The sequence below is a fragment of the Anarrhichthys ocellatus genome, unplaced genomic scaffold (assembly GCF_004355925.1).
Source record: "Anarrhichthys ocellatus isolate YVR2014 unplaced genomic scaffold, GSC_Weel_1.0 scaffold2, whole genome shotgun sequence".
NCBI classification, from domain to species: domain Eukaryota; kingdom Metazoa; phylum Chordata; class Actinopteri; order Perciformes; family Anarhichadidae; genus Anarrhichthys; species Anarrhichthys ocellatus.
The window spans coordinates 7,497,794-7,510,964 of record NW_022280032.1 but is presented as its reverse complement, the minus strand read 5'-3'; the positions used below and the strand labels follow the sequence as shown (position 1 = coordinate 7,510,964).

General features: G+C 43.2%; 1 protein-coding gene across 1 annotated transcript in view; it reads left to right on the top strand.

Moving 5' to 3' along the window:
- LOC116389035 (pleckstrin homology domain-containing family A member 5) overlaps positions 1 to 13,171 on the top strand; it is a 59,758-nt gene that overhangs the window by 19,164 nt on the left and 27,423 nt on the right. The window contains exon 3 of the mRNA XM_031857428.1: positions 9,734 to 9,817. Within this exon, the coding sequence (XP_031713288.1) occupies positions 9,734 to 9,817 (84 nt within the window). The remainder of the gene's footprint in view (positions 1 to 9,733; positions 9,818 to 13,171) is intronic.

The window sequence follows — 13,171 nt, the reverse complement described above, 5'->3', positions numbered from 1 at the left end:
TCTCTCTCTCTCTCTCTCTCTCTCTCTCTCTCTCTCTCTCTCTCTCATATGGTGTCCATCCTGGGCCCCAGGTGTTGGCCATATCTCTGGGCTCGAAGCTCCAGCATTAGGCCCTCCCTGGAGGACCACGGATAGATGACGGACTGAATGTTTTAGTGCACCCCTCCTTCCCCCCGCTTTATAATGGAAGCACAATGAATTATTTATGTCGCCGAGCTGGGCAAGGTAGATCACGTATTACTTATGGTGTTAATATCCGTAATGCCTCTTTACTGTTTACGCCCCATATAAAGTAGTATTTGTGTTCAGTTTTGCCTCTTGAGAGCTACGCTGCACTCTGAAGAGACATTGAAGTCTCACTGAACTGAGGGAAAATGGAGAGAAAAGCAGCCTATTGACGGTCTCCGGGTGTCTTCCTGCCCCATTGACCACACAGCAGGTTGATGAGCGGAGGAGCTGTTTTCCTTCTAGGTTGGGGCCGAGGTCATTGTCCGGCCTTTCATGTCTTCAATAGCTGCAGGCTCCCTGCTGAACCTACTTGATATTCAGTTCTTTTCTCTCACTTCGTCCCGTTGAAACTAACAAGCTTCAACCATGATAGCATATACCTCCAGTATGTGAATGGATACGACTGAAAGCCAGGCCGTTTTACAGTATTACAGTCCCTTGAACTGTGGCCACAACTTTTTATCGGGAGGATTCAAAAAATACTTTCACGGTGAGCCTTTTCATTTTGCAACATGCCCCGTTGTCAGGACTTGCCAAGGAATGAGCTGAGGGAGGTGCAGCTATACCCACATTCACATGTAGGCCCAAGGCCAGGAATAACATCGAGGAAAGTGAGGAAATGAAGCTCAAATTCATGTATGCGCTTTATTATTTGATCCGCCTGGATACAGTCCCAAATAAGCAACGGAACAACATTTAAATCCGGGATATGGTGTCACTTCAGTTCTTCCCATTTTAAAGATGACTTTTCCATGCATCTCTTCCACGTGTGGTGGAGTTTGGAAATTGCCTGTAAAGAAGAAAAAAAAATCCTGCGCGGCTACAGTAGAGGAAATTACGGTATTAAATTATTATTCATGTCTCCAGGACACCATCAGCGCAGGGTCTGTGCGCTTGCGTGTGCCTGCGATTGCGCGGGGAGGGAATGATAACAGCGCCGTGGGGCCACCTTGCTCGTCTTTACATCCGGACCGTGACATCACCGCCTCTCGGGTTTCATTGTGTCTCTAATAGGGGCGCACGCGGCGCAGCAGTCAGCGCGAGGGCTCCCGCACTGTGAGCACAGCAGCAGCAAGCAGCGGACTGAGCGGACTTCACCACACACACACGCTTCTCTTCAAAGTAACAAGAAACTCCTCACGTCGGTACATCTGCCGTTCACATTTGGATACAACCATTACTTTTTATGTTTCTCCTCTCTGCACGTTTGACTTCACCGCGGCATTTATGGAAGCTTTTCATTGTAAGTAGAAAAAAACCTGCAGTCGACGTGTGCGACATGCATCACACTAACATGCGGGATTTGCTCTTAGCGCGATAACGATGGAGGTGTTCGGGGTGTTAAAGTGTGCTGACGGTGCTGGTTGATGCTGTTACAATGCCGCTCAGATGGATGGAGCTCCTGTGCTGCAGTTAACCAGCTCGTGCCAGGCTCCCAGTCAGCGTTTTGTTCCTCACATGGTTTCATGTGCCAGCACCAGCACCAGCATGCACTGATGCATGTCAGATCACCTCTGTGTTGTCTAGTTAGCGCATTCACAATACCTAGTAGCATATAAATGCTATATTATCTTTGTGAATCTAATCTAATTAGTTTCAGGTATTTTTTTAATAATATTTATGCTTTTCTATTCCAAATGAAATTGTGCATATTTGGTGTAACAGGCACCTTTTTCCTACTCTAATGTGGCCATACAATGCCAAAAGGAAATTGCAAACGTTTCTATCTTTGATAGTTTTAAAAGCTCCCATTCTGCTGGTCAGTTAAAGCTGAGCCCCCAGCTGTCAACAGTGGAAGCAAACCGCTACTTTGACTTTTTATTCTCAGTCTCTCTCGTGTTTGGGTTTGTCCTGAATTTCAATGAAGTTAGTTTTTGATGCGATTCCATTCTCAATCATAAAAAGAGAACCTGTGCTGCCAGTTTCAATACACTGTATGCAGTTATTGGAAACCCCATCACTTTACTGGAAGCAGGCCTGACTGTTTATTTCCATCTCCATTTGTTTCCCATTACTTTGCATCAGATGTGTGGTTCTGTGTGTTCTGTAAAAGCTTTGATCTGTTAATCACAGTCAGTTAAGCCATAATTATAGGGTGGCCCTCCGACTCTCCCGCAGTGACCTCGACTATGTCCTCTCTTTAATAACTTGTAGACCAGATCACATCCACACTGTCCGCTCAGCAGCATGTGTTTATCCTATTTGCTTTTTTAAAATCTTTTCCTGGAAACAGGAGACAGTGAGCAGTTGAACCTGTTCCTTGTGATCCAGTAGGATGTGTTGTTGAACTCTCATGTGTAGATGTAGACCATGCACACACATGTGTAAAGCAAGCCACTAGTTTGTGTCTGCATGTGAAAATATGGAAAATCTGAAAACCGTTTAAATCAAACGAATTCGGCCGCTTGTGATCGAGACCCTGTCTGATTAAATGACCACAATAAGTGGATGTTTGTAATGTTTAACCAAAACCCCATCTACTAAATGTCTTACACTTAGTATAGTGTGCTTTAGAGTGTGTCACTGTACACAGTCAACAGATTGGGATGACACTTGTCAAAGCCACAGGGAGAGACTTTCCCCATGAGCTCATTCAGTGTCCTCACTGTCCAATGTTTCCTGCAGTAGATACTCCATTAAGTCGTCGACTATTCAGCAATGTTTCCTCCAGAAAGAGATTATTTGTGGCGCTCAGCCGGGGGACCGCACGCTCCTTCAACCAACACTTCAGTCGCCTCCAAAACATAATTGCAATCATACACAAACATCTTTTTTAAGAAAGTAATTTGATATGAAATCACATTAAGATAGTCCAATTTCTTGGATTGAGAAAATGTATTCAGATAACCCCGTCCAAATACATTATATATATGTATGTATGTATGTATATGTATATATATGAGAGACCCTTATACATTAAAGAGCAGGTCAGCAGTAATGGAGATGTGCAGATAGCAGCCTTGTTATTGGCTGCAGGTCCAGCCCCGGCTCTCACAGAGGAGATCAAGGGGAGAGGAGGGCGGAGCCACGTTTGATTTCAGGCTTCGAGACCCGAGAGATAAATCAGCGAAATGGTCAAACTGCAGAGAGTCGTCCACTCAGCCAATGTACTGGTGGTCATACACAGACCGACTGTCCGTGTAAAATGTTTGTATTTTTACTGAGATATGTGCTTAGTTTCTCTATTGCTGAATGCTAGATGTTTAGTTTAGATGGCTGCAGCAATGTTTATACAATTTGTAGGAACGTTTCAGTAGTGGGATGAAGCTGGCTCATGTTCTTTGTTTTTTTTGTTGCATGAATTCAAATGCTTCTCAGTTAATGTGTCTCTTTACTGCAGTATGAAGTTATGATGGGAATAAAAACCATGAAAGCAATAGTTACTTCCCTCTACTAGTCCAGTGAAACAAAGCCGAAGGTACAGTTTTAAACCTTTTGACACATCTTTAGAGAATCCTCGTCCATGAGCCTGCAGCTTCCCATCCGTTCATCATCTATTTCTTTAAGGAGATGACCTTGATAAGAAGAGGCTGAGCACTATTTTGGGTGATTCTGCTCTTTGTCCTCTAATGGACCTACATAGCATCGCAGTATGAGTGATGTCTGTCTAAACTTTCAGGACATAAAAACACAAAGATCATCCTCGTGCGGACAGACTGCCTTTGGGTTTCTTCTGTGTACTTTCTCTGCCATGACAGCCGTAATGAACGCCGGCCTGCTGTTGTCTTTAATGAAGCCTGGAATTGAACATGGAATGGTTAACAATGTGAGTTTGACAGACACTGAAAGTGACAATAGAAACTTCAGATGCATGATTAATGTAACGTTTGGAATTTCTGCCTCATAAATAGCTTTGAGGAACCAATCCTTTATGTGTAATGAGGAACAGTTGTGTCATGTTGGCCTCTGGTGAGAAGGTCACACTGAAGCTTGGTTTTATGACCACAATGCATTGCAGTTTAACGTCTTCAATTATTCCCTGAGATACAAAATGTCACTTCTGTCAATCAATGTCTTGTTTTTCCTTGAGAAGGCCGCTTTGCTTCCATGGCTCTGAAACATTCTCAAGTTGATGTTTCAGCTGTGTCACCTCGTCACACAGTCGCAGCTGCTTTGAGGGGGCTGCTAATTGAATTGTTTGTGAGAAAAAAAAAATCTGATTTGCAGCCTGAATGAGCAGCTGTTTCCTGAGGTTAAGTTAAAAAGGTCTAAGGTGAAAGTCAACGCTTAACAGGCAACCGAAGCCACTGGCTGTGTTCTCGACAACATTGCCTCCAGAAGATACGCACCCACATTATTAAGGACACAGCATTAGTCCAGGTATTGCCATTTTGTGAGAACACATTGCCTGTTGCTTCTTGGGGTCTGCAAAGCCCCTGTTTTGTCTTATTTCACTTGCTGCCCGCTCACAGACAGACTGCCTATTCTGCTTATTCAGCTCTGCTTTTGTGATGCTATTCAAACCTCCAGTCAATGAGGACTTCCAGTACAGCAAACTCTTTTTTTTAATGTGAACACTTTTATTCAGTAGCCACTGGCCTTGACTAACGTGTCCGAGTTCCTTCCTGTGTAATAGGATTACATTTCTGAGCATCAACAGCAGAATTAATTATGGCTGAAAGGCTGCGTTTGGTGATTTGCTGGATTTGTTTCAGGGACCTCTTGAAGACTTTCCCTGTGATGTACTGGCATTTAAAATGTATCTCAAAAATGTGTGTGAGATCTTAAACGGTGATAGTACACGCACAGAGTTCGTTTTAAACACTGAATAGTCACATGTGTAAATGCAGAGTTGAATGCGATAACGTGGATGCTATGGGCTCAGGGGGCCCGAGCTGACATGTGTACCATGCAGTCTGGTTTGGTTTCACTAGCTCAGCACTGCTAGATAACGGCGTGATGCTCTCATTTCTGCTCCTGTGAAGGCTGTGATTAAAGCATCTACTGCTCTGAGGTCTGTCTTTAGATCATGTCCATGAGGAAAAGGAGGCTGGGTGCTTCCATACAGTAGGATGCCCAGTCACGTAAGGCCTGGAAGCAGTTGGATTCTATTAAAGAGAATTAGGATAAATATTCTGTGGCAAGGCAGTAATTATTCACTGGAGCTGTGAGGACAGAGAGCCACTGCTTTCACTGCTTGACGTTTCTAGGACTGTACCAATTTCTTTTTTTAAAATCAAAAAATGAGGATCACTACTCTGCTTCCCTGTCGCTGCACACCGTTAGCTTTGATAGAACTTGATCTCTGGCCCACTTTTAGAGCACACCATCCACAATATACACTGTGGTCAAATGGTTATGAATGGATGTGGTTTTGTGTCTCATTTGCCTGTTTAGTATCCGAGTGCCGGAGTAGCAGTGTTGCTTTTAAAAACTTTTTTTCAAAAATTCCTCCGTATCCAAATTAGCCACAACATTCTCGTTATGATGTCTTTTACATTTGTTCTAGTTTTTTTTTTTAACACGACACAGAAAGAGGGGATCCCCTCCAGTTTTCCAGTCACGCCACACTAAAGAGAAAAGACAAACAAAAACCAAAAGTTACCACTATAATTACTCTTTAACAAATTACACTTTTGTTCCAATTCTTTTCCTTATCTACTTTTCTCTTACCATCATTGCACTTTCAAACAAATAGAGGTTGAGGAAAAAATGGTTTTGAGTTTTAGAACTTCAACGAACAACTGTTTTGTTTTTTAAGGAACTTCAGTCCGTTGACTGAACACCAGACATCATTTCTCAGTGGAAATGGTCCAAAATTAGCATTGCGTGGCTGTTTTTGGCTTCACAGATGGCATCAATCGGTGGAATGCTAAACCAAATGTTTTCCCCGCCTTACTTCTGAAGCAACGTACGAAGCGAAGGTTCCAGGTTTGGTTTGGGGTTCCAAGTAAAATAATGACATGAGGGAGCTTCCAGTGGGGCCCCACAAACTCTTTTAACTGGTGTTAAAACCGGAAGATGTGTTGTCAAAACTCCTGAAGCCTTTTCCCCTTCTCTCCAACGTCAAGATCCCTTCCGGAGCCTCTCGCTTGTTTGTGGTTGAACTGTAGTAGAATGGGAGTGACGGATCAAAGAGCCGCCCACAACAATAAAAGCTGAGCCCGTGGAGTGTCGACCCCCAGACCTTAAGCTCTTCATTACTGCAGCTCACGGCTAATTATTGTGGACGGGACAGTCCTGAGTTGCCCAACCCTCCTCACAACGGGGTGGTCATTTCTCACTGCCACTCCTAGTTCCTCACTTATACACATCTGAGGTCAAGAGGCAAGGAACCTCCCTGTGCCCTTCACCCCCATCCACCCAGAAAACCAACATCTCCCTCTGGAAACAAGAAGACATCTGAAGAGAATACAGTGTTTTTGCCCGCTATTGAAGCAGAAATGTTCCCACATGCTCCCCTTACCGTGCAGCCCCGTGACTTTATGCTGACTATAGTGACCACAGACCACATCCTCCAGAGCATGTGTGACCATTGCAGATGGTGTTGTGAACTAAGATTAGCTGGCGGAGGTATTTTTGAAAAACATATTTACTCCAAAAAGAGATTGTGAGCTGTTAGCTGTGCACCATCTGTTGATTTTAAATGCAGCAATGGCTGCCGTCATCAACGTACATGATCTCACATGGATGTTTTCAGGATGCCCTTATGTCCCGTCAATAATTGCTTTGCATTATAAGCCTGTCATATTTGCAATCGGATATTGATGCCATGTGGCGGCCATACATCTGATCCGTATCTGCAATGTGTGTTGCCTTCATCCTTCATCTCAGCACCGTCACCGCGCTAAAATAAATGTCACTGCTGAGTAATGTGAATAGGAAAACAAGTTTAAATCTAGACAGCCGCTGATTGTCACGGGCCAAAAAAAAGGACATTTTCTCTGATGAATAGGAAGATGTGTGTTGCTGTCACTCATCCGGACATCATCTTGCTTCACAGCCGCCATGTTTTCCACTGAGGCTGCAGAATTCACTGTCCTCCCATACCACATGGATCATGTTGGGACCGTTTAGGACCTTCTCAAATGGCTTCTGTCCGTATAGTACACGGACTCTTTGATGTCACACAGCCCCCCTCTTAAAAACACTGCACATCTGCAAAAATGTTCTTAGCAGCAGGAGGGCCATTTTATTTTTATAGATGTACCCAAAGAGCCGTGGTCAACTTCATTTTGAAGGTGATATTTGAACTAATGCTGTAGCTTTGAACACTTTTATTTAGCCATTATGATTTACATCCTTTTCATTTCAGGTTCATCCCCTTAAGGATGTGACATTTTATCTTCTTTGACTCCGTCCTGTTTAAAAGTCTTGTTGAACAGGTGTTGTTAATGGGGGTTGTTTTTTTTAATCAGGCTGTTTTTGGGCCAATGCCGTGTTCCAGTATCAAGTTCCTATATGGCTAATATTTGAGCAAATGCAGAGAAACATGGACATCATATTGGAGCCCTCTTTAAGTACAGCCTATGGCTATGGGGTCGGTGTTTAGTCGCCTTGTACGGTAGCCGTTGGTTGGTCTGCACTACTTCTGAGGAACTGTCTCGGGTCTCTTTTGGCTACAGTAGATGTTTGACTTGTTTTTTATTTTCCATGCAAGTAGGCTACAATTTTCTTGTCCGATCTCGTGTCGTATGCTGAGAGCAGGTACTTCCTGTATCGTCGTTCGTAGCCATTGGGCCATAGAGCTTATTTTAGAATGTAACTGTGTTTTAGCAACATTAAAAGTATGCATAATGTTGCTTAGTTATTGGGTTACATGCCATTCCACGTCGGGGAACATGGTAATGCATCACAACACGTTACTGCAGTGAAGCCAGTGTAAGCCAATCAGGTTACTTGATACTTTGCAGTCACTCGATAAGAGACGACACACAGAGGAGCGGTTTCCTGTGATTAATTATTATTTTTTTATATATCCTAGAAGGGAATTAAACACTTTGCTCTCCTGTAATAAAACATCATGCATCGTTAATTGATAGGTTGGCAAAACGCACCCTTATATTTAAACCTCCTTTCCTTTTAGCCACGAATAATGCACCACATGAAAGCAAACTGGCGGTGCATGCATTCAGAGTATCAAAGCTCAGATATACTCAAGCGTTTGATGGTTGATTGATTATTATATATCCAAAATAAAACAAAAAATCAATCCTATCCCACTACAGAAATACCAATCCAGTCCTTTCTTTCTTTTTTAAATCTGTAGCCGACCTATGTGCAGAACAGTATAGACATGCGTGAAGGGAAACCAAAGAAAAATGGTGCCACTGGTCTGCCCCAAGACCGCACTGAGGGCTCTGCTGCCAACAGTGCCTCCAGTAATTATAGACCAGAGCTCTCCAGGCTCAGCTGAAACTAAACCCCCTATTTCATGCTTAGTATTTGCTCTTTTCAGGGCATGAGTACCCCGTGTTTAAAAACTGTTATTTTTGGGCTGAAGCTGGACTCTCCTCTGTGTAGAGTTCAGCCTGCCGGAGTTTCATTTTACAGCTTACTGTCCAGTCGAGGCAGTAGCAGCTTCAAAAACTTGTTGACACCGCAGCTCATATTCTCTGATGTCTTGTTTAATAATGACTGCTGTCGATGTATCCGACTGATATGTTGATACTCTCTACTGCTACTAAACTTCCCGTCGCTGTAACTCACTGACAGTATAATCAAATAACCATTGATTTTTTGATAGGAAGCTGATTAACTGGATCTGGATCTTGAATCCATTTATCAGTGCTCTTCCAATGACGGTGTTCGGCCCAGGACCATCCAGATCACACACACACAACACTGACCGGGCTCTGCTGTTGTTGTGAAGGCCCCCATGCTTGTATTGCTCTTCTCCAAAAGACTGTGTGGTCCGTGTGCTGGTGCTCTACTCATGTCGGGGTGGAAGTGACTGTGGGCCGCTGTAATTGGCCTACAGGATGGGTGGGTAGCATCTAGGATGGCACAACAGCCTGCTGGAGCCTGTGGATTTTTATGTTTTTAATGATTTTGATGTTCGGTGCACACTGCTCTACGTCCAAATGGCTCTTTTCTCTTCTTGGTCCACTGTGGACCTGATGTAACATCGTTCTGCTTTTGTTTGTGCTCTCATGCTTTGTCTTGTCATGGGGGCACTTAAGCTGTTGTTTGCTGTGTCTTGAGTGCTTGTCCTATTTTCACAGTGACCCAATATATGTCTGGTTGGACTAGTTTTGCAGATTGGACCAGTTCTTGGCACAGCATGCTAATTTATTCCATATTGTGTATCTGTTCCGTCCCCACAAAACATTCCTGCCAATACAAACTCTCATGTTTTGGAGGTGAAGAGTTCTCTCAAGCCTTTACAGCTGGAGTTCTGTCACATGTTTGGGTTATCAGGGCAGTTAGCAGTATATTAATTTACCATTTTCAAAGATGGATCAAGTCTGATTTATGGGCTTATTTTTACCATTGTTTATGTAGTGTTTTCTAATATTGATGACTCTTTCTTTTCTTCTCTTTTCTCCCTCCCTACTGTCAATAGTCACAATGAGCGGAAGGTGACCTGCAAGCATCCTGTCTCAAGCTTACCCTCACAAGACAATTGCATCTTTGTCGTCAACGAACAGTAAGTCTCTTGTTTTTTGCTGTAAGAATGCCACTTAGCATGTCTGAGCACTACAGTGTGCTATTGCAACACCGAATGTGTAGGCAACATTGCCCAAGCCTGTGTTGTGCAACCCTCTTCTATTCAGTGCTTCTTCACTTATTCATGTTCATGAAAAGAATTCCTTAGAAATAAGAACTAACTGTCGGAATGTAAATGCCAATTGAAAGACTTCTTATGCATGTCCTGTTGAATAAGTTGTATTTATTGCACAGTTGAGCTGCTGTTTTCTGCAAGCGCCATTGATGCTAAGGGCCGACGATAACAAAGCCTTTGTACCGCGGATGCGTCAGCTAGTAGCAATGAGATGAGTCACGGTTGGTCCCTCGTTCATGGCCCTTTCAGTTGTCATAAGTAAAAAATATACAACGTTACGTCCATGTGATCATCTGCGTTCAGCACAACAACAATCACATGTCTGCCCACATGAGTGGATCAGAGGCCAGTCATCTCTGACTTTCACTTCCAGGAGAATTACTCTCTGAATATGTCAGACTACACTTAGTCAGTTTCTTTCCATCTCAGGGATTGTCAGTACTCTCATTTCCAGTTTCATCCACCTTTAACTGTGGTTAAGGTGGATGAAAGGTGTTCTCCTTCCAGAGGTTTGCAGGATGTCCAGATGGCGATCTATAACTTCGGCCTCCTTTGCAGAATCACTCAAATGTACATCCGTGTCCCTGTTCAGAATATAAATGTTCTGGACTGTTTGCATCGCAGCCCCCACCATGACAGTAGCCTCAACTTTGATCTCTCACCCAAGTCATCTTAGCGTAATATTGCACGACATGAATCAGCTCCACTCAGCTTCTCACTTCCCCCATAACCCCCCCCCCCCCCGTCACAGCAGATCCTCCACAATGTGATATTGATTTCACAGAAGTGATGTCGTCCCAACTGGTGTTACTTATTCTGTTGAGCAATGAACGCTGATTGAAATATTTTCTGCTTCAAGACATGAAATGTCACTCCCACGTGTGAAATAATGGCCAAAGTCCAATAACGAGTTGAGTCAGAATTCCCTGAAGTCCCATTAAGGACACCAGTTTGAGCTTTTTCAATGCGTTGCTTCTAAATTATTATCATGGTTTTACTAGAATATGATTTATTGAGTTTTCTCATCTCACCAAATTCTTATGAGTGAGGATGGAGTAAATGGAAAATGGTTCTGAAGACCAGAACTGTCTTGACACATTCCTCCCCTCACTGTGTTACTCTCACATCTCTGCTGCTTTTCACACCAATGCGAGATGATATCTGATTCAGCAATTAGTGTTTTGTCGTTGTGACATAATCTGCAAAATGAATATCGGACGTTCTAGAGGTCAACTTTGGGAAGAACCAATACTACTACTACTCATTGTTGTTTTTATGTTTATTACGGTGCATTTCAGCCAACAGTTGGCTGTGCTTTAAGGGGGAAATCTTCACCCCGGACAAGTAATAAAAGGCAAAGACGGATTTAAGCTGCCACAGGGATAAAGAGGCCAGGCTGGAAATCACTGTCTAATCGGCTTCAAGTAAATGCAAAACACCAAATTTGGTTTAAATGTATAAGTATAACATTTAAGGAACAGAAACTCAAGTCTACCCAGAAGAAGGTCTGCCACTGTGTGTGAATCTGTGCATCCATGATGAATTGTAATTGTGGGGCAGCCTCCAGTAAAGAGGCAACGTACGATCTAAAAGAGATTATCTGAACCATACGGGGTTCAGGATAGTTACAGCCGATCACGCCCAATCTTCTGCTCAGTAGAAACTTAAAATGTTTTGGTGCAGATAATCAAAACTCCCTTTGTCCCTGAATGCAACCAGATCTTTGTTGTTGCCCTTGTCAAGATTATTTTAGACTTTTAAGGTTCCGCCTGTGAGTTTGTACCCACCCACAGATACATGGATGGCACAGAACACACCGCTGTGTTATTGAGGGACCAATTAAAGCTATTACCCGCCCATTAGCCTCTCATAACCTGCTTTAACTTTGCTTATGGGTTATAAAAAAGCTCTACTATATACGTACATCTGTCACTCATACTGACGCTCTCAGTATGTGTGACTTACTGCTCAAGTCATGGTCTGTCTTTGAGAAGTGGCTCCTCCCACCTCAGTGGATGCCTTAGCATTCTGCTGTCATTGCTGTACATGCGTGTGTCTATTCTTAGTGGTCCACATGACCATGTGCAGGCTGACAGGAGACATTTGTATAACTCGCATGTAACACGGGTTTACCAAAACATGATCTGACCACGTCTGCAGCAATCAACTTATTTCTAGCGCGCTGTGTTCATATCAATTAAGGTTGGACCGTACGACAATATGAAATGCTGTAAAATGTGTCAGAGGTTCAGCCGTGCAGATATTACTGTGGAGGCTTTCTCTTAATATCTCTGCATGTATAATTGGACCATCGGAACAGATGTGGAAAATCAGTGAGCAAGACTGCATTATGGCAATGTTTGATTTTTTTGAATTAATGTGAAGAATCTAGCACTATATTGTGTTTTATTTACAAGTAATTCATTATTAATACCCGCAAAAATGTACCATTATTAGGATATATATATAATGCAATACAACAATATATATATACTATGATAACAGATTTTTTGAGCAGAGAAAAGACATCAGCTAATCACTCTCGTCTTGGATATGGTCACATTTATAGATCCAGTAGATCTTCAAACCCCCTCATTGGTCAAAACATGACTACTCTCTTTCTCATCATATCTTTCCTCTGTTTTGTAGTGTGAATTGTGGAAAATTGTGTCACCCAGCGTTTAGCAGGTAATACACCCTTGGGTACAAATGGACGCTGTGTGTTCTCCACATATATTTTTCTGTTGATGACCCTTGATGTTGTCCACTAACAGACTGTGGGTGTTTTGCCTGATTACCTGTTATGCATTTGCATTCTAAAGTCCTGTGAGGTGCGTGCTTAACTTAACTGTCCGAACCGTTCGTTGTGTTCATCTTAACCTTAATTAGCAACTAAAAAACCATAGCGGATGAGTCCCATCGGGTGGTTAAATGATGTTTGTATCGGTACATTTTTGGTTTAGCGCCCATCTCTGCGCTACGCTGCCTCTCCGAACCTGTGACAGACGTACACTGATGGCTTGATCTGCGTACGCCTGCCTTGTCTCCTACTCTTTTGTTTGCTGAAAAAGATAGAGGTCAGGTTCACCGCCAAACAAAAGTGTTTGAAAGCACCCTTATTTCTTTAGAAATGCTGTGTGGTCATTTTAAAATGCACCCTCAGCCGCTCAGTTCACAGCCCCCCCCCCCCCCCCCCCCCCCCCCCCCCCCCCCCCCCCC